Source organism: Rhynchophorus ferrugineus, unplaced genomic scaffold (assembly GCF_030347505.1).
Source record: "Rhynchophorus ferrugineus isolate W39M unplaced genomic scaffold, kcgeb_rfMv2 rfM1, whole genome shotgun sequence".
NCBI classification, from domain to species: Eukaryota; Metazoa; Arthropoda; class Insecta; order Coleoptera; family Curculionidae; genus Rhynchophorus; species Rhynchophorus ferrugineus.
Window position 1 is genome coordinate 21,630,909 of NW_027472580.1, and position 23,969 is coordinate 21,654,877.

The 23,969-nt window shown below is 32.4% G+C and overlaps 1 protein-coding gene across 1 annotated transcript in view; it reads left to right on the forward strand.

Annotated features, from left to right (window-relative positions):
- The window catches only part of LOC143206037 (uncharacterized), a 93,110-nt gene that overhangs the window by 55,867 nt on the left and 13,274 nt on the right, over nt 1–23,969 (forward strand). Inside the window, exons 2-5 of the mRNA XM_076418977.1 lie at nt 16,748–17,082; nt 22,476–22,763; nt 22,814–23,124; nt 23,179–23,319. Coding sequence (XP_076275092.1) covers nt 16,748–17,082; nt 22,476–22,763; nt 22,814–23,124; nt 23,179–23,319 — 1,075 coding nt within the window. The remainder of the gene's footprint in view (nt 1–16,747; nt 17,083–22,475; nt 22,764–22,813; nt 23,125–23,178; nt 23,320–23,969) is intronic.

Below are 23,969 nucleotides of genomic sequence, written 5' to 3' on the forward strand. Positions count from 1 at the left end.
ACTGTTTTTATACATTTCATGTATTTGACCTTTGATAGAGCTAACATTAAGTTGATCTTCATTCATCACCCGCTTCGTAGAAGGGTGGTTTCTTTTCGGTGAATCCAAGATTATAAATTTAATTTATTGAGATATATAAATCGCCTTGTTCATACCAATTCAGTGCAGCTATAACACGCTAAAATATTGTCAATAAAAACCGCAGTAAATTAATATTTAACATTAAAAATGTTTACCTCTCTAATGAATTATACTGGCAAGAGGGTGTCTCCATTATCTCGTTCCTGTTCGAAGTAACTGATTAGAGACGTAATTTGTTCTGCATGGCTTCGGCATTTTTAATCAGAGTAATAATAAGCAGCGATTTCAAATGTATCAAAGCAAGCAAAGCGTTAAAACCATTAACTGTAGTTAATGAAATTAATATTAGCCGGCTTGGCAGCGCAGTGGTAAACGCGATAGGATGGTCCTACTGTTGCGATCCCCGCGGGTTCGAATCCTGCTGCGGCATGGTCGTAAATTTATGTTTGTGATTGTCTAAAATTTATGATTGTCCTAGACAAGGGTGTAAAATCCGATAAGGAAAATGATTCCAGTCGTTCCAGTAACCAGGTTGGGTAAGACCGGATGTCTTCTGGGATGATTTCTAAAGTTGGCCACTCGCCAGTCGGTAGGGTTAATGCTGAGGATCGTGGTTCGGAACCCACGTTAAACTGTAGGTCCAGTTCAGATAAACCCATAGTTGGTATAAGGAGACTCTAAAATATATTTTTAAAAAATATTAATATTCTGAAGAATTTTGCATACGTTTGACAACTGGACGACTTCTACAGGCTGGTTCTGTTACATGTTAGAAATTATCAGACACGCATTGTGTATCTTTTTAAGTAGAATAAAATGAGAAGGAAAATATTCTCTGATCCTAAAATGAATTCACAAGTTGCAGCAAGCAATACATTAAACATCTTGATGACTACAGTTCACTGTTATTTTGAATATACTGTATACTATATAAGAATATACTATATACTATATAAGAATATATAGAGAAGACTCACAACTAATTTCTAGTAAATAGTTTCAGTAGAACTTGAGGTATCATATCAACCATCCCGAAAAAAGAAGTTTTGAGAAAAAGTCGCGTTTAAAGTTTAGAGTTTGTTAGGAGCTTGGTTAGACACAGCATCTCCGAAAATACCATTTAATGGCATAGCTTTGAAGAGTTAAGCTTAGAAAAAAAAATATTTTTTCTAATTTCTAGAGTATTTCTAGTTTAAAATAGTATGATTATCATCTTAGGAAGATTAATTAACAATTATTTTATCTCGAAAAGTTGAATCGCAGAATAACAATAAATAAAATTATATCGAACCAGCTGACCCGGCAGACTTCCTACTGCCTCAATCGATAAATAAAAGACCTAAATGAATGACAATATTATGGCTGTCAGATGGCATCCGATCCAATTCTATTTTGAACATGTTTAATAAATTGTTGTTCTGATAAAGAAACACTTGTAATTCTTGGATAATGGTTCTCTTCACCGTTGGATTATGAGTACAACGCTTATCAACTTACGCATCTGAATTGCCCATAAAATAAGTTTGTAAAAATTGATGATCTGCATCTGATAGTGGTAACAGCGTACTTTATTGTACATCAATAAATAACAAAGATATGAGGATATATAGTAAATAAGATAAAATGTTATGGTATACCTTGAAAGTGGGCTTGAAATTGTCCTGTATAATATGTGTAGCGCCAAATGATGTCATCTGGAAACAGTTGTTATATTTCTGAATGTTGGCCAAGAAGTGCTTAGTATCATTTCCAATCCCATAAACTAAAAAGCGTTAAGGATCTGGTGGTGAGACCAATTTTAAAAAATTTTAATTTGCCTCCAGCACAACATAATCCAGTAGATTTACCACTCTATTTTAACGCCTTGCAATATTTACAAATGATTGTCATTTCCCCAATTGTTATCGATTTTTCGGCACAATAATCTATTGCCGCACCATAGTGGAATGCAGCTCGTTCCAGGATCAGAGGAGCACTGTGTCTGCGGAATCGCTCAATTTCATTATGTCGTACTGGCTGTTGTTGTGTTTGATGTGCACGAACTTGTTGCATTCTAAGCCTATCTCCTTCATCATCACTCTCTAAAGAACGCAATTCTGACGTAGCAATACGACTATTTTCTTGATCTGTCTCTCTCTCTGGTCATCAGTGCGGTTAACACGTGAGGTAGCTTTTCGCACATTTGATTAACTGATCTAAGTCAGGTCGTTTTCTCCTCGGCATCGTAAATTGTAATTAAGTGAGAAAAGTTCTCGCGCATTTAGCAGTAAAGTGTCACTATCACAAAAAATCAACAACAAAAAAGCACATAATTTGAAATGTCACTATCACAAATGATCACCGAAGTTAAGAAAGTTCTCGGCCACGTAGTGGTAACCGTCATTCAAAAAGATAGAATGATGCATTCTTTGTCTGAGATATCGATCGACATAGAAGATGGATCGACACATTAGTTGGTTTTCAAATGTTAAATATTATGGTAGCGGTTAGAAATTTAATTTGTGACAAAACTTTATCAATCTATATAAAAATAATATGATAAAATTAAGTTTATTTTTTACCTCCTGAGAATAAGGATATAAAAATTTTAATTAGTTATTCATTTTAAACTATTCTTTCTATTTGATTTCTGAACGATGAGGGATACATCAAAGAAAGAACAAAATTGTTGTTTTTATTTAATTTCGAGCATTTTCTTATTTATTTACCTTTTAAACCTTCCCTGGACTTACACAAATAATTCAAGACCAAAATTGTCCAAATCGGTCCAGCCGATCTCGAGTTTTAGCGAGACTAACGAACAACGAGTCATGTTTATATATATATATATATATATATATATATATATATATATAGATATAGATATAGAAGATATTATTATATATAGTATATATATATAAATATATATATATATATATATAGATTAATAAAAGGAACAAACTCAAGGTAACGTAAGAACTATTATCATCGGCGTTCGAGATGATCACGCTTGATAATAAGCTGGAAACCTTTAGCGCGAGGCTATCGGGTTGGATGAACTTCAAAAGGGATAATCGGCGCTTGATTACTACTGCTCGGTCCGGGACAATCGTAAACATTAAAAGGCAATTAAAACGACAGTCCAACCAGGTGAAGGTAGACAATATCTGTGTCGTTGTACGATATATGATTTAACGGAGAGTTGCGTCATTATTCTCTATTCTTTGTTGCGTGCTGGGGTCGAGATCATCCATTACTGGTATCGGCATCCGGCCTTGGCGGGTCCATAATGTCAAGCATTTTTATGCCAGGCCGCGAGGGTGCGGTCCGAAAATCAGTCTAAAATGACGATGGGTGTGTGCGTCTTGTTTACTATATCATAATATCGGGACTGGTTCAATGTTTAGTCTTAACAGTAAATATTAATATCAAAATTAACCGACTGTAAATTAACTTTTAGTCACTACGATGGTAGATTGAATAGTACTACAATCATGTTTACAGAACAAAATAAATAGGATCGTTATTTATTTTAATCCGAGTTATAGTTAAATCTTTGGGGAATATAGCTCAGTGAATGGAGGTAGGACCAAATATGTTATAACTAGCGTTGGGAACTATCGACTGAAAACAATCGAAACAGTCGATAGTCAAAAAACTAGCGCCTGAAAATAGTAATTACTATTTTCAGTCAAATCCACAGTTCGACTGTTTTTTTTTTCAATTCGTGATGTCAGACGAAGATGTACGCACTCTTTCCTGTATAAATTATGAGAGAGGAAAGGACGGAGATAATTGCTTGGAGCAGTTAATTTTATATGTGTTTATATTTTCCAACAGTAGTATAAACGAGACGGAGATGTACATATTCCTTCACGTACTAACTTTAAAAATGAAAACGAAAAAAGTCATTGCTGAATACTATTAACATGCAATTAATAATTTCATTCTAAACGAGCTAGAATTACTTTTATATTTGAATGTTCTATGGATCTGTAAAAAGGAAAGGAATATTTCTTTGGAATGGAATAATACCTCACAAATGTTTGATAGTATTTTAATATGTTAATTGCTATTTTGGAATAATATACTATAATAAATATAGACAATACAATAGAAATTAAATAAAACCTAAAAACTAAAGATATACAATAACCATAAATTCTAAATAAAAATTAAACATATATCTAATCATAGAAAAAAAACTAATTCATGTCATAATTAAAAATGATCGCACAATAACTACTAGAGCATTTTTAAATAAAGTAACTGCTTTATTTATTATTGAACGGAAATATTTTTAACAAACATCGAGAGAGTAATCGGAATATTACCTATTATTGCCATAAAAACAGTTAAAAGTATTTTACTATTTATCATTCATAATTTTAATGTTCTTACCCTGTTACATTAATAATCTTGAAAAATATGATTCCAAAATGCTGCTATATTAATATACAATATATTGTTATTTACAAGTAAACTACCAAAAAAATCATAAAACTATATATAAATCTATATAAGCCCATGTTCGGCATATCTTTGTCAACGTCGCGGCTAGGATGACACAAGTCAGACGACACATTACATAGTAACAAAATCAGTCCGACCGAAAATAGCGACTGAAAACAGTTGACTGAAACAGTCACTGGTAAAAAGTAGTAAATTAGTCGAACTAAAAATAGCGGCTAAAACAGTTGATAGTAAAAAGTAGTCAATTACTAAACAGTCGATAGACGATTTCAGTCAATAGCTCTCAACACTAGTTATAACAATGTGATGATTTCGTGAAGTGACCGTTATTTTGTCAGTATAAAGATAAATTAAAATACCAAGACAAAAATTGAGCGGACGAGGCAGTATTAGAAACGCTTGTGCAGTCCATGGTAATCTGTCTGTACCCAATGATGTTCAGTGCACAAAACACAGAATATAGAAGGGAATCTCTCATGCATTAGTAGTGAAAAACTTCAGCTCTTTTGCATTAGAAAGCGCGACAGTGCCAATATGAAAAACAGGAAATTTTAAATATAACAATAACAACAATAGTAAAAATTAAAGTGTTTGTGTTTTATATATCAGAAATATTTTAAAAAATTTCATTAGAATAGTACTCTTACAATAATACTCTCGAGTAATATAATTTTAAAGGTAATATTATAGAATGTTCTATTTTTAATGACAATATGCTTACACATAATACGACAAAAAATTACACAAAAAAAATTAAGGTTTCAAATATGCAATTTTTTTAAAGATATATAAAGATTTATACAAAGTATAACTTACAATTAAGTAGTATAAATTACTAGTTTTAAATCTTTTCTTTGAGATATATCTATTGCAAGTATATAAATGTATTGTTATCCATATAAGTTGAAATAGATTTAGATATTGTAACAGACCAATTGAAAAGTCCCCGACATGACACATAGATGGCGCTACCAGAATTAAATCCATATGTTTATTAGTTAGCCCTAACCCTCAAAAGTTGTGTACATAAATTTGACAGCTGTCGGATCATTAGTTTGTAAATAATAGCATCTTGAGTGCAGCAATGTTTGTTATTGTGAAAAAATGGATAAAAAGGAATTTCACGTGTTGATAAAATATTGCTTTTTGAAGGGAAAAAATACAGTTGAAGAAAAAACTTGGCTTGATGCCAAATTTCCGGGCACTGCCCCAAGAAAATTAACCACCAAGGATCGGTATGCTAAGTTTAAACGTGGTGAAATGAACAACGAAGACGGTGAACGCAGCGGACGCCCAAAAGAGGTTGTTACCGATGAAAACATTTAAAAAATCCACAAAATGGTTTTGGACGACCGTAAATTGAAATTGAATGAAATAGCAGACACTCTAAAGATATCAACTGAACGTGTACATCGTATCATTCACGAATATTTGGGTATGGGAAAGCTCTGTGCAAAATGGGTGCCGCGTGAGCTCATTTTTGACCAAAAACAACGACGAGTTGATGATTCGGAGCAATGTTTGAAGATGATCATCATTTCACTCAGAACCGATAAACGATAAACTCGCCCCAAAGTGTGAGAAAACGCAACAGTCGGCTGACAAGGTTATGGCGTCTATATTTTGAGATGCGCATGAGATTTTCATTGATTACCTTGAAAAACAAAGGACTATCAACAGCGACTATTGCATAGCATTATTGGACTATTTGAAGGACAAAATCGCCAAAAAATGGCCACATTTCAGTCACAAGTCAGTGAAAACTATGGCAAAAATCCATGAATTGTCTTCGAATTGCTTCCTCATCCGCTGTATTCTCCAGATCTGGTCCCTAGCGACTATTTCCTGTTCTCAGATCTCAAAAGAATGCTCGCTGGGAAGAAATTTTCGCCGAATGAAGAGGTGATCGCCGAAACTGGGGCATATTTTGAAGGACAAATCGTACTACAAAAACGGTATCGAAAAGTTAGAGGGTCGCATGGTGGTATAATCAGTGTATCACCCTGGAAGGGAATTATGTTGAATAAAAAAAACTAATTTTGCCAAAAAAATGTGTTTTACTTTGGTAGGCCGAAGACTTTTCAATTGACCTGTTAATAAAGAATGTTTCTTTTTTGCTTTTTGCTATTTTTTTGGGAATGCTCAATGCAGCTGATTGTATTAAAACACGCAGGCATTTGTTCATATAAAAAATTACTAATGTTGATTGTAACAATATTCAAGACTTATGAGTTTACATAAAGGGAGATTATGGATTGAAAACTTTTTCATACAAAAACACTAATTAATGTATTTTAGCCGAACGATATATTATCTAGAATGAGCGCTCCTGTTTATTAGCCCAAAACAGCTATAGAGTGGGTTTTTCCAGTCTCAAACAATCTCAATCTTAAAAAGACTAGTATAAAACTAGTATAAAAATCTGTTAAAACATTTATAAAAATACCAGAGTTCCACCACTGCATCTTTTGCATTGCGGCAAAATGACAAAAGCGAATTATATACTTGAGGGATACCTAATTCCTCAAGCAATATCAAAAGATAAAATATTAAATTGGAAACATCACAACATGGAAGTAATGCAGCTAATAGGCAACGCGCAGGAAACCAGAGGATTGAAGCGAATCAAATCACCCAAACATGTATAATGTATCTGAACTAATGCATCGTTTTGAAATGATTGACCATATAAAGAAGGAAAACCGTTGACATAAATACTTTTAATATCTTGAAATTTACTCATTACAATCAAATTTTCCATAATTTTAGTAAAGAATTTTGATGAAGTGCGGTAATACATCCTATATATACCATATGGCTTCTCCAGTGGATATCGACTTGATATTGAGAGAGAGTTAACATTCATTATATAATTTGCGTTTGCTATTCTTCAGCGATGTCATGTAAAAGGACGTGCTTTACTATTACTTCTTTTTTGGTGTTGTCCGGTGGTCATTACCCACAGCAATGCGGAAGCGAAACAGACCCGACGCGGAATCTTACCACCACGACGACTGAGGACACCAAAAGGAAAATCGAACGGCTGACGAAACGGGTTGGAGAGCGATGACGCGCTGAAGACAGCCACATCACGTGCTGTTTTGACGATACGAAGCAGTCATGTGCCTCTGCATCACCTAACCTTGACTTATACCGGCCTACATACCAACGCGCTTCATCCGTCGCTTTTCGCTCGGCCAATTTCGATTTTAACGCCTCCATAAATCGTCCCGATTAGGGCGCAGTATCGATCTCGTGTCGAACACTTTCAGTTTTCGCAAAAGTAGGCTTAGTTCGCCCTCGGTAACCTTATCACTTCTTACAAGACTTATTTGATCTCTTTTTAGTGTTAGATATTTACTCAATAAATTACGCAGTTATTTTATTAAGTACTATAATAGAAAACTCAAGGAAAATTACAGCCCGTATAAGGAAAAATAGAAATAAAGAAACAATGATTGAAAATAAGGAATGTTTCAGGCACTGGGACCCGAGAGCTAGTCTGGGTGATTTGGCAAATATTCCAACCAAACTAGCAAAAGGAAAGCTGCTGCTCTATTGGGAATCGCACCAGCGACCTCCGCATGTGAGCTTAACGTTCTATTACACCACAGAAACAGTTGCCCACCATTTTTTACGACTTCTCGTATGATATGGTTAGTGCTTAAAAAGCAAACTGAATGGCTTTTACACTAAACTATTTCCGATATTTCGTCTCATCAGTTCAGCAATAACATTATACATAAATATCTGATTATTTTAGACAAAAAATATATGAAAACACTTTACGTCCCTATGAAATTTGAGGTTTTCCCTCGACTTTCTCCCCCTCCCCTCATCTGATCCTAACTTTGTTCCAATGAATCCACGTCGGAAGTGCACTCTTTCGAATAAAAAAAGAATTTTGAAAATCGATCCACAATCGACGGAGAAATTGGCGAACATACATTTAAAAAAATGCGATTGTCTGAAAATTGAATACTTTTTTATTATTATTTAATTATTACATTGTTACTAGTCGTTTCCGTCTCACTTACAATTTGTCTTTATGATAACTTAAATTTAGGTATATAACTAGGAGGACACATCGGTCCTATCTCAGTCTCTGGTGAAATAATGTTTATACATGACACTGCTGTATCTTTTATTATATGCACCTCACTACACAACACTATACAAGATGAGATGGTTTGATTCTTTTAAGGCTGTGTCTTGTTCTTGTGGTATCCAAAAGCTGCAATACTTCAATATTCTCATGAGAATAGAGTCTTTCCTCATGCATCCTTGCAATTATCTTGATTTCTTAACTGACTGTGGGTATCTGAAGGTCTCGATGTGGGTAAACAGTCCTATAGTATTTGAGTGCGCCCACAATAGCTCTCACAACTTTGACTGAAAAATTTGTATTTTATTTGTGTTACTCTTTGCAGAACATCCCTATAATTGAACTCCGTATGTCCATATAGGTTTCATTGTTTGCTTATATAATAGCAATTTATAATGTACTGATAATTGTGATTTTCTTCTAATTGGCCAGAACATTTTCCTATATAAAAATTGAATACAAATCTACTACAATGCTCTAATTCGGTAGCCCTTAGACGTATCATTGATTTGTTGGATATTTACCATTTGCTTCCCATGTAAGAAAAGTGCTGGCAGCTGTACAGCGAAATGCTTTCATGACTTTCAAATTATCCCAATATATAATATAATTATCTCAATTATAAAGTATTAATTCAAGTATAATATAATTGGGTGCATTCAAATGTGTTACAGCCTTGGAAAGTAAATCGAAGAATATATAATTTAAAGTTAGAAACATATGAATATAAAGCAGCAAAAAAACTAAAATAATCGAGGATATTAAATCAATAATAATTAATACATATAACAAGATAATCATTAAATAAGTGTAACAAAAAATACATTAACTTTTAACACTAAAACATTTAACGATTTAGCTAAAAAATTGCCAAAGCCACAGAATACAGAAAAGATATTTTAGAAATGTTTATACTTTAAAGAAGTCTATTTCGATTTTTTTTTCAATATTCTCTTATCTTTACCAACTCAAATTTATTTAAACTAAACATGCAGCTTGATGTGGCATTAACGCTACAGATTGGTGAGTTACGAAATTACACACCATTTCAGAAGGCAACCTGTCTTCTCAACCTGGCTACCAGTTATCAGTGCATATTGAGTTCACCTACAACCAAACTGTTGATATACCAATAAATATGAATAACACTGCTAAATAATCGAGCTTTAGATGAATCTTGGAATTAATCTTGGAAATTATGGGGATGTGTACGAGAAGTAATATCAATATAATACAAGTATTTCAGAATAAAGGCCTGAGAAGTATTATGGATGCACCCAGGTGCTAATGGAACAATTACTTACATCGAAACCTTCGGATTTCAACTGTCATAGAGGGAGTTAAGAGATTCGCAACAAGACATGAGGAAATACTCCACTGCCACTTTAACACTGTGCACAAGTGCTACAACTATTGGACTGAACTAGGAGGCAGGCTCTAGAAAACCAAAGCAAGTGATCTTCTGTAGTCTCTTAAGGGAATGTATTAAATGGTAAAAACACTGAAAAATGCTACTAAATTTTATTCTATTAGAGACCAAACAAGGGCCAAAGGGATAGGGGGTACTAGATATAGTAACAACTACTAATATATTTATTAATAAAAATATAATAACAAGTAAAAAAATACTGCCCTATACTACGGCCCTGCAAAAATACTACCCTATATTACTATATATTCGACAATACTTTTGAAAGAATAGTTTTTCTAAAATGCGAATATTTATTGACTATCTTGATCAGACCCAGTAAAAACACTGCACGAAAGCATAATTAAAAACAGGAAACCTGTGCGGTTTCTCATACACATCAACCGCAAAGCTCATAAACGAACAGTTCATTAAAAAAGAAATCATTCCATCTCCATAATCAATTTCTCCGTATCATTAAGACCGTCGGTGTTTATTTGCAATAAAACATGCCGATTCCGACCAAAAACGATCAAACGTGTTCTCGATGAAATCGAATTGGTTTTTACGTACAATGCCGAGTTTTCCTGCATTATCCTGAAATATATTCAACTGAATCGTTTATTGTTCGCGAGAAAACATAAAAATACAAATTAGCATCAACTTTAATATTCATTGAATCGATTGGAATTTTTTTCTGCCAACTTTGATGTATTGATGACCTAATCAATATTCAACGCAATGCCGGATAAGATTTAAGTACGTTTTCCTATACATGTTGTCTCCCCACTAGTTTTTTCTTAATACCTGTTAGAAACAAAGACTTCGAGTTTGTATCAGGTACAAATAATGTTGATGGATGGATGATCATTCATCAAGCAATTTCGTAATAACTTGTAAGATTTATTCAGAATAGTATTTATTAAGAATTACTTTAAATGAAATTTAAAAAAAATTATCAATATATATTTTTTATATATTTAAAGTCTTCTTTTTACCAACAAGAGTTTATCTAGACTCGACCTACTGTTTAACGTGGCCTCTGAACCACGGTCCTCGGCATTAAGCCTACCGACTAGAGTGTGGCCAACTTAGAGACCATCCCGTCGTCTAACCTAGCCTGGTAACTGGCCACCTCAGTCAGGTTATTCCATGTCGGATTTTTCACTGTTGGAGCACCGTCCTATTGCTTTAACCACTGCGCCACCAACCCGGCAATAAAAATGTTGTCTATCGCCATCTAATATTTTTCTTCAATTTTTGGACAAGAAATGTGTGTGAAACCTACAATATTAGTGTTATTGGCAGGAACAAGTAATAATCGAACGGGGCGAAATCTGGAGAATATATCTGGTTGGGTGGGCTGAAAAGTGATTTTTAGTTATTATTTTTATAGTCGATTAAAAACTCTCTCATTTATATATATATATATATATATATATATATATATATATATATATATATTTAAAGTCTCCTTTTACCAACTATGGGTTGATCTGTAATGGGCCTAAAGTTTAACGTGGGCTCCGAACCACGGTCCTCAGCATTAAAAGTCTACCGACTGGCGAGTGACCAACTTTAGAAATCATCCCAGAAGGCATCCGATCTTACCCAACCTGGTTACTGGCGTGACTGAGATCATTTTCCTTGTCGGATTTTACACTTTTACAATCACTCTGCCTGAAACATTCACAAACATAAATTTACGACTATGCCCCAGCAGGATTCGAACCCGCGGCTATCGCAACAGTAGGAGGAGGACCGTCCCATCGCCTTTACCACTTCGCCACCAAGCCGGCTAAAAAAAACGCTCTTATTGATTGATGTTTATGCGGTCTGATTATAGAAGAATTGCACATGCATTATTGTAAATTGATAATCCGCATATAATTATAAATAAACTACTCAATATTTGATTTCGTGTTCAATTATATATTACCCAATTTATAGACTAGTAGGTGCCTTCTAGCTGTCAAATAACGGATTTAGTATCTTGATTTGAAGGCAATTTGCCTCCAACATGTAGTTTAAAATTTATTACGGGACGATATACATGATGTTTGGGGGCGGTTAAATCCCTTGGTACCCCCCCCCCCTCCCCCTGATCTGTTACTGAGTGGTAATAAAGACAAATATTAATAGCATGCGATTTATTTCTTAACCGACCTAAAAAAAGAAGATCCTATATTCGGCCGTATATTTTTTTAATCTATATGTTCACCGATTTCTCCGTCAATTACTGACCGATTTTCAATATGTGCTATATACACACAATTTAGCCGAATACGTACCTAAATCTATTTATCTATTTACAATTTTATTTTAACTACTAGCTGCTGCTAGCTACTACTGATCAGTTTGAAGTTGGTGCCGAGCCCAAACAATACAAAAATAATAATATAATTTTGTGACATATACACAAAATTAAGATACGAACAAAACAAATCTAATTTGTTGCTCATTGCTAATTTGATATTTATTTGATATACGTGTTCAATAATTTAACACATACGACACGAGAACATGAAACCAAGAAATATAGAGGTTAGCGTGTAAATTTCAATGCAATAACAGATGTCCTTGTGCTTTATTAGTATCCACTTAATAATGGATTTGTCACCAGTACATCCAACGATAGTTACGTACAACAATACAAGCAATCGCCAATAAATTATTCGTTATATACCTATAATTAATTTATAATTAGATTTGTAAAGTCGTGATTAGTTGCAGGATGTTCGTCAGTTTTAAATATATTTTCTTTGGTAAAAGACATGCTTAATATATTGGTTTAATGAATACTGGGATACAACTATATATTTTTCTATGTTTGTCTTGTTCCAAATATTTTTTATAATCTACAAATTATTATTTTTTCATTAATATACTATTACTAGTTGTTGTCAACTAACTTACTATTTTTCTTTACAGTGACTTAAAATTTGGTGCCCTCTTAAGACCGCTCTATCTCTTTGACCCTCTATTAATCTCTAATGAGATATAACTTAGTAACACTTTTCAGTGTTTTAGTACACTTCACAACACAGCTACACAAGATCACACAGTTTGGTTTTCTTGAGTTTGTGTAGTATTTCAGTGTTGTCCGAGAGTTGCGTCAGTATTTCCTCCTATCTTATTTCGAAACTCTTAACTTACTCTATGACAGTTGAAATCTGAGGGTCTCCGTATAAGTAATCGTTCCTATACTATCTGGATGCATCCACAATATTTCTCAGGGTTTTATTATGCAGGACTTGTATTATGTTGATTATTTCTCGTAGGACATCTCCATAACTGATTTTCATCGAGGTCCATGCAGCCTTTAGCATTTGTTTGTACAGCAGCAACTTGAAAAAAATTAATATTTTTTCCAAAAACCATTTTTTGTATTTTAATTCGTTTTCTTTTTCTTTTTAAATGTTTATTCCAACGAAGTTTTACATCAATATTTATTTCTAGATATTGTTACTCTATGGCATAATACTATTTTTCATATTCATATTGCTATATAAACAGTTCGATTATAATTGTAGGTGAATTGATGCACTGATTTACTTTTATTATCCATGTCTGAAACCATTTATTTATATTATTACTTGCGTTTTACAATTTTCTGGTTGTTTTGTCGCTATTGTCCCCAGTAGCAAGTACCGCAGTGTCATGAACAAATGTAGACACAGTTGCATCTTCTTTTTGTGGTATGACACAGTTGCATCTTCTTTTTGTGGTATGTCATTTTGAAAGTAGGTAAAAAACAGAGCACACTTGTTTTTTTCATTGTTGAGTAAGCTTCTTCTTGTTTAACCTTTTGAACAAGAGTTTTTCAAATACTTTACATATTACTGGTAACGACAAATTGATCGATTTTACTTCCTATGGTAGCTTTCCACGTTTCGGAGTCATAATAATTTCAGATATTTTCCAAATATCCGGAACATATTTTAATCGTAATGCTGCATTAATCAAGTATATAGTCTATCCAAAGAAGTTCAATAGAAACATACGTCATCTAAATTTGTGACGTCAAAAGGTCGTAATGTTGCCGTGAATAACTGTGAATCATCAACTGTGAATTTTAGTTCAGTTTGGCTTTGCATTACAACAAAATTCCAATCTTAATAAAATAATTAAACAAAAATACTGTTTTCAAATATAATTTATTTTAATATTATAGTAGATTTAATGTATATATTATCGAACGACTTAAAACTACAATTAAGTACAGATTTATAATAGTTTGTAGGTTAGGGTTGTGTTCGATTATATTTACATTGAATTCTTTTCCATACCACCTATGAGTTAGAATTCTAGTAGCGTTTTTTATGCAGTTGCATCCCTTGGAGGCCTAATATATCTAATTAACAATTGTATATCGAAGTAATATATTCATTAGAGAGCATATTTAACTTTTACTCTTGGTCCCTGTGTCTTTCGGTACAGTGTTTTCTTGTAAAGACATTTTGATACCACTGTATACCTCCTTAGTTTGTCCTGTTAATACATGTATACATCTTTCTTGATAAAACCATATTTAATCACTGCATTCTCTTTAATGCATTTGCCATATCTGCAAAAGGGTTACTATTCTTTCTCTCCTCACACATTTTAACCAAATGCTCATGAATATTCTAAACAATTACGCACATGTTTGTGCACATAAACCTTTTTCAGAGAGTTTCATTATAGTGAATAACTAAGCTGTTAATTTACAATCTAGCTAACATTTGTTCACAATTCCATTAATTGTTAATTTCTTCTTCAATGTGTGTGATCGAGTTCATCCAAATCGAAGATGTTATTAACCATTCCTGTTTTCGGCATGAAGAACAATATATCTGCAATGAATTGTTAATAAATATTATAACTAATAAAATTTAATAAATTGTTATTCCAATGTTTACCTTTTTCAACAATCAACTTTTGTTGTCATAACACTATTTTTATTATCATCTTGCCATCAGTGTATATTGGTCCGATTGTGAAATATCCATGTCTCATCTAAGTACATAAATTGAAATCTTTTAAAAGCAATATCCAGACTAACAGTTTTCTCTGAAATAATTGTTTTAAATTATATTTGTATTGTATAACTAGACACAAGATGCAACACGCTAAAAAATATATTCAATAAAAATCGCAGCAAGTTAATATTTAAAAGTAAAAATGCTTATCTCCCTATCGAATTTTACTGGCAAGAGGGGGCCTGCATTATCTCATTACTGTTCCAAGTAACTAACTAGAGACGCAACTTGTTCTGTCGGGCTTCGGAATTTTCAATCAGAGTAATAACAAGCAGCGATTTGATATTTATTAAAACAAGCAAAGCGTTAAAACGTTTGCCGGTTTTGACCTCTTATAGTCTCCACTACTGTTTTGAAGAATTTTGAATACGTTTGACAATCGAACGACTTTGGCAGGCTAATTAGATTACATGTTCGAACTTATCAGACAGCATTGTGTCTCTTTTTAACTAGAATAAAATGAGAAGGAAAATATAATTTGATTCCAAAATGAATTTAAAAATTGCGTCAGGCAATACATTAAATATCTTGATGACGTATGTTCAAAACTTCTTTGGATAGAGTATATGTGTTTTATAATTGCCTTTCTTTTTTATTTCAATTTTATTAAGTCATAGTCCTTTCATAGGTAGTAGTTTCATAGACATAGGTACTTTCTTTGGATTAGTAATAATTCATGTTTATCTGCAATTTTTCTCCTTTTTATAGCATTAGTTTTTATAGCATTTGTTATTTTATAACAACTTAAAACTCTATCCAATAATTTTTTGGTTATTCCGGATAATATTCGGATTTTAAAGAGTGTACCCAAAATAATGCATATGTTAATTTTTGACAAACATTTTCAAGATAATCTCTTTCACACAGCCAAAAAACAGCCAAATAATGTAAGAATTGTGGCATATACACCTTATTCACCAAATTTAGTTCCTTCTCATCTCATTTTTTTAAATATTAAAACGAATTGATAAATAGATAATAAATATAGATTATACCAATTAATAAAATGTATATCATAAATTCGTCCATTCTGTAAAATTCTGAAATTAATGATGTAGAGTTTTATAAAAAATATTTTTTATTGCTTAAAGTGATATATTACTTTAAATTAGTTGTTTGCTTGGTTGACCGAGAATCTCACTTCATGATTCTTAGTTTTGGTTTAAGACAGACGCTAATTTAATCGGATATATTCCTTTCAAATGACGTTACATATATAATTATTCCTTACTGATCAATTCCTTGACCTACCTTGTTAATTTTGAATTTTTAAAATGTTTCCTTTCCTTCTGTAACTGATGTATAACATCAGCGTGTGTAATTAATGATATAATTCTTCCTCCGACGAATTATTAGGTGTGATGGCGGCGATATTAGTTGAACTGGCGTGCGAATTTTTTCTCCAAGAACCCACTCGAGGACGCGAGGTCACGTGACAGATGCAGAAGATTGCAGCATCACGGCGGGAGATTGTCAGTCGTTTGGTTACATTAAGCTAACACGACAAGCCATTGTTACAGTTACATCATTTATGTTAATTAACCAAATTCTACACGTTCTTTTTTGTTATTGTTAAACTGGTTTTAATTGTTTTCTATGTATTTAATTAATAAATTAATTAATACATTTGCCTATTAAAAAATTGTATAGCTTGTTATTAATTATTACTTTCTTTTTCAGGTTCCGTCTTATGGGTACCACTCTCTGGATTATAACAATTCTATCAATTACCGAACTAACTGGAGGCCACTCAAGTCTCATCCACAATAATTTCGATTATGCTCCTTCTCTGAGATCCCTACCCGAAGAGATACGTGCCAAAGTGCGTCTGGCGCTGACTGCTGAGAATAACGGAACAATCTTAGAAAGCAACTGCGGTAAAACAGACGAAGGAGTACCTTGTCCGCCGAGCAAGTTCAGGAAAGCTACTGGAGAATGTAACAACGTACGCCATCCCACTTGGGGTGCTCGAGGAGCTCCGTTCTTGCGTTTAATCGACCCAGAGTATGCTGATGGTAAGTAATTAATAAAAATACTAAGTATACATATATCTTATATTCAACAAAATACATCCTCAGATAAGTAATGTAAATTACCTAATTTAAATACTCAAGCGAGCTACCAATGTAATCAACTATTAAGCAACATAACCCAACTGTTAAATTCGATGGTTCTGACGTTTCTCTACATAAAATACAGTTTTCCATTTAGTATTATTGAGGTGATTTTTATTTCTTTCAGTGTTCCAATCTAGTTGCGAAATAAATAAAACATTGATAACAAATTGGCGGAGGCGCCCTAATTAGTAATTCATCGAAATAGAAGTTGGTGAAAATCAACTAAATATACTATCATCAGATTCATCCAAACACGTTCAATCTTGATGCATTGAACAAAAGTCGTAAAATAACACTCCTTCGTCATGTCACAATGCAATAGAAAATGCAATAATATATGTTATTGGAATTCTAATTCTACTTAAATAGTTTTCTAATAAAATATTCAATGATTGAATTTAACCATTAGAGTAGTAAGAGTTTTTTTATGAAATTGTGTTTGCGATTAATTTCTTTTATAACTGACGTTATACAACCAGTTGAATGGGCTAAAGTAAATCTTTTCAATGTCTAAATAAAAACTCAAAACTAAATTAATGCAGCGATGTTTTACAAATGTATATTGTTTGTATAAATAATTATATATTAAACTCCAGTCATCGATTAATAAATGAATGAATCACATTTTTATGAAGTATAAGGCCTCTACTAACTGTAATCATCACACCATCCAAGACCAAAAAAATTTTGTTTTCGGTAATTCTGTAACAACCTGTAATGATATGTCGCATCATCCTGTTATTCTTATAGAAATATGGATTGCATAGATAACTTACTTCCGTAAAAGACAAATCAGTACCCTGCATCTACAACACAATCCGTCTTCTTGGCTGACTAGCAAAAATCGTAACTTTTTACGCCCTCATTCTGCGAAAAGGAGAAACATCGTCCAAGATGAGAAGTTTTGATTTCAAGCCAAAGTTGACTTGCTCATCATCTTATTGAACCTTGTGTTCCAACATGTTGGTGATTTTTTTATATACAGCTTAGCCAAATAATGCATCATTTCATTTTATGTCGTTTCCTCGTATTTAATCGCATTTAAAAATGCTAATCGAACGTCAATAGTCTTACAACTTATAAACTTATATAGCTTATAAACGGAGATTGATATCAAATTTCTAATAGTTTTTAACCTACATACGGATACATAACTGAACTCTTCTCCATTGGTTTCAATGACTTTTTATCCTACAGATAATTCTATTGAACCTCATGTTTCTAGTTTGCTAATGTTTTAGTGGTCCTTGAGTGCTCCATAACTTATCTCAGCCATGTATAGTCCATTTAATGAAATAATAAACTCACGTCGTCTAACTTGATTACGTCAAAACGTTGCAATGTTGCTAAATCAAGTTTGAGTTTTAGTTCATTTTGGCTTTGATATACAACAAAATTCTAATCTAAATAAAATAATTAAACAAAAATACTGTTATCAAATATAATTTATTTTAACGCTATAGTATATTTACAGCATATATTATCGAAGGACTTAAAACTATAATTACTTATACAATTATAACAGTTTGTAGGTGGGTTGTGTTTTATTACATTTACGTTGAACTCTTTTCCACACCATCTATGGGTTAGAACTCTAGACACGTTTTTTAGGTATTCCTAAGGAGACCTAATCCACCTAATTAACAATTATATATCACCTTAATATATTTTACTTTCATTAGAGAGCATATTTATTTTTTACGCCTAGTTCCTTTTTCCTTGTAAAGTCATTTTGATATCACAGTATTTCTCCTTAGTTTGTTCTGTTACTACACATTTGTTCTCACACATTTTAAGCAAATGCTCATGCATATTCTGAACAATTACACACAAATCTGTGCACATAAATCTTTCTCACTCTATAATAAGATTTCCTAAGGTTATTGTATATTAATTATATACTCACCTTTAGTTGTTTCTACTCTCATCATCCTGTCTTGAAAATTGTCAGCATTGAATCATAATCTCATATTCAGAACGTTTTATTCAAGTCAATAACTATGCTGTTAATTTTCAATTTATCTAACATTTGTTCACGATTCCATCATTCATTTATTTCTTCTTCAATTTTTTTGATCGAGTTCATACAAACCATAGGTGTTATTAACCATTCCCGTCACCAACATGAAGAACATATCTGCAATGAATTATTAATAAATGTTATGACTATTAAAACCTAATAAATTGTTATTTAAACGTTTACCTTTTTCATTAAACTAACATTATTTTTATTATCATCTTGCAATGAGTGACCATGCAATAATTTATCCAATATGAAGGGACGTTCTACATCCCTCAAAGAGCTGAATATCTCTAAGCTTTCTATAGATACTTTCCAAACTAACAGTGTCCTCTGAATTAATATTATATGAATTATGTTTAATATTTAACAGTAAAAATTATTACCTCTTTAACGAATTTTACTGGCAAGAGGGGGACTCCATTATCTCGTTCCTGTTCGAAGTAAATGATTAGAGAAGCAATTTGTTCTCCCTGGCTTGAACATTTTGTATCGTGGTAATAAAGGGCGGCTATTTGAAATTTATCACAACAAGCAAAGCGTTAAAAGAACGTTTGCCATTGTGCCTTTTTTTAACTAGATTAAAATAAGAAGGAAAATATTGCGTGATTCCAAATCGAATTTACAAATTGCGAAAGGCAATACATTAAGCATCTTGTTGACGTTCACTGTTATTTTGAATAGATCCTGGCCCTGGCCTCCATATCCCTGTAATCCCGGTCATCACAGCTCACCTTCTTCTCATTTAAACCGAGAGAACTTTACTACTTTTAATTCGGGACGAGATGGAATTAATAACACTACTTTTAGCATTGGAACAACAAAGTAACTTTATTTTCATTGCTTTAATGGAGAAATGTTCAAACAATATGTCTTATAAAAGGCTTTTCCAAATAAAATGCAACGCCCTCTATTAGTTATTCTTCTTCTTCCTTTCCTATACATTAGGAATAGGCTCCTTTATCGATATAAAACAGATATTTAATAATATTCAACATAAATAACAAAAAATAACCTAAATAATCCATGACATGAACATGAATTCATTAATGTTAATAAGCTAATCTTGAAATTACGTCTTAAAAATAATTATTATACTGTAACTGCGATTATTGTTGCTATTTTTGTCCAAAGACTACTATCTGCACATTTTTGAATCCCGTAGTATATTAATAGAATATGTTCATTCTCCAAACGTCAAAGAAATTAATAGAAAAAAGGTCAACATCCGACCGGGACGATATCCTGGTGGCAAGGACATCTTCTCGGAAGGTCTGACACCGACGTCTCGTGAGAAGACGGTACTATTACGATAAATCACCAAACGTACGTTTGTAAAAGCGGTGTGTGTAGTGTATTGTTTGTCGTACAGGATATTTCGTTTTGAACTTTAACACGCTAAATATCTTAATTCTATTCAACGATGACCAAACAAGGCAGTATGGTAAATAGGATATAGTACCAGCGTTCTTTTTGGTTTTACCAAAAAAGATGCTTAAATTTCAATGACACTGAGCCATTATACGGGTTTTGTTTATTCATTATTTGAAGTTCAATAATAGAAAATGTTTCGATGAATTATTGATCTGCTGCTGCTTTAAGAAAAAATCCATTTGAATATTGGTTCCTCATATTTTAAAAGTTGGCACTACAGGTAGAAAGCGAATAATAAAAGTATACTTCTAATTGTAAAAATATTATAATTATGTAAAAGCTACTAAAATCTAAAGTTGGCCACCAAATTAAATCTTAAAACCACCAAGACTATAGGATATGAAAATATGCCGAATGCGCCAGGAAATAACGTTACTACTAGTAAATCAAATGTAAATCAAAAGCTAGCACAGAGATTAGTTAAAAAAAAACTCAGGAAATGTTGATCCTAAACTAAAGCTAGAGAATAAAAACGTAACGTGTAAGTTCTTATAATAAGTTCTGAGTTTGACATATAGAGGTCGCTACATCCTAAGTTTTCTAAATATAACTTAGTAATCCTAACTTTCAAATGACACTTCGATCACACCGACACCAAACGTCAAAATTTCGTGATAAGTTACGAAAGTCAAAAAACTTCTTATTATTAAATTAATGCACATTAAAAACAATGCACAAAATAGAATTTCATGTGTTGATTATTCAATACTTCTTAAGTAATTGTTTAATAAGTTTTATTCAGACTCTGCTTCATCATTAATAACTGTTAAGAAATGGTAAAATTATCAAATAGAATTTTACCCATATTAAGCAATGCTGCTGTCTGAAATTGAGTGTTCTGTTACGTATTATAGGCAAATAATATATATATGATTGTTCATCATATAATATTATCTAATGATTTGAACTAATTATAAAGAGTTGATTTAATTATAAAGACAATAACTTTTTCAAGGATTTTTACAGAAGACATAACTTATTCTATTTGGTATCTGTGACTTCAGTAACTATATTCATAGAGTCGGTGTCTTGGAGAAAATTTTCGTATCAAAAAATATGAAAATATCCAATATCCAGATATAGATAGTGTAATCACCATTCTAGTAATTTGAATGTTTAGTTTAAATATGCATTATAGACACCTGTAGAGAAAATATTTTGGTGTGAAAACATTTGATTGGTTCTTAAACAGACCCCTTAAGTCAGGGATTATTGACGTCACATTTTATTTATAAATAAAAAACTAAATTTAATTTCTCAAAACAAATGTATTAAATAATACTTAAAGATAAGATAACTTTATAGTGATATATAGCTTTACGCGAAAAATATGTTTTTAAACAATAGTATGTACTTGTATATATACTATTGTATACATAATTGTATTGTATTGTATATACATACCATTGTGTACATTTACTATTCGAAGATTCTATTTTCCCTGCTTAATTTAATGACAGAAGTCAAAATGTTTTAAAATTTGTATTGAATTAATGGCGAATAGAAAATCTATCAATAAAAATGAGAATTCGTTTTTACATTTTAGAAGCGTTGATTTTAATATAACTAAATAGAGGAACTGAAAGCTCTATCTATTTTAATTATAACGAGACCAGTAAAGGTGATTTTAAGACACATAACGCTCAACCACATGTTATAGATGAAAAGTTCTAACACATTCGCGGAATTCATCAAATAATTCGATTATCATTTATTCCAACTGATGGCCATGGACTTGAAAATCATTATATGCTTTCAAGTATTATATTAAAAACAAATATCAATGTCACATATTTCGTATTTTTACATTAACCATCGATACTATTTTTAACTTCAGGAAAATTCAGTCCCCGTCAGTTCTCAACAGAATTACCAAGCCCAATCCTCGTGTCATCAACTTTACAATCCATACCGCCAAAGTCACACGAATATGTCACGTCGCTGTTGGGAGCCTGGGCAGAGCTATTACTTCATGACCTAGCGATGACCGGCAGTTTAAAAAATCAGGATTGCTGCAGTGATTCTTCGAAACGGCATCCAGAGTGTTACGGTCAACTAGGCGACGGACAATGTAAAGAATACATGAGGACACTTCCGTCAATCGATTTGGACCAGTGTAAATTTAGTAAGTTCTAGTAAACCTTTGCTATATTGGTACTGATACTTATGTCTCAGAATATAGAAATCAGATGAATCTTGCATCGTCATTCCTGGATGGTTCGGCAATTTACGGTACCACCAATGAACAACTGGTGAATTTGCGAACATTCGATGCGGGTTTAGTCAACGTTTCCGCTTGCTCGTTCTGTCAGTCAAACGCCCTTTACTCTGCTATAATGAAAGAACATAACAGGATAGCGGTGGGATTGGCCCAATTAAATAAACACTGGACAGACGATAACATTTTCCTCGAAAGTCGACGCATTGTAGCCGCTCAGATCCAACACATCACCTACAACGAATTCCTACCGATCGTCTTAGGCCAGGTATGTACAGTCATTAGTCATTTGATATTTTATAAAGGATTATTATTTTAATAGGAATCGATTGTTGCGTCAGAGTTAAGCTTAAAACCACACGGAAGGTTCTCAAAGTACTCCAGTTCCAGAAAGGCCGGAGTTTTCAATGAAGTGGCCATGACGGCTTTGCCAGCTTTACTCTCGATGTTGCCCAAAAGTCTGGTGAGTATTTTTCTCGTTCTAGTCCTACTCATGCCTTAGATTATATGTAGATAAAAAGCTAAGGCCATGTTCTTTTGGTTTTATATTTTTACGGAAAATTAATTAACCGTTACTAAAATCACCATCACATTCTTAATTGGATAATTACTGCACGTCTCCTTCATGCAGAGTGCCCTAATACCATCCGAAGGAAAGAACTTAAACTAGGGATGCTGAAAAATATCGATATATCAGTATTTTGGCAAAAAATATCTATTTTCTTGGCCGATAATTGATATTTTCTTGGACCGATATCTTTTCAAAAATATTATATAAATAAAAAATATATAAACATATTATATTATATAACATTATTATATTATATATATTATATAACAAACCTTTAAAAGTATGCTCTTGTCACTTAATTTGAAAGGTTTATTTAAAAATTGATTTTTTCAAAAATATTTAAAAATTATCCATATTTTTTGGATCGATATATCAATTTTTTAATTTCCAATATATTTCTTTAATACCGAAATGTTTCTTGACTTAAAAAAATTGTGATATTTTTCTCTGCGGTCGACACCCCTGATTTAAACTACATCGTCTTCTTTACTATATATATATATATATATATATATATATATATATATATATATATATATATA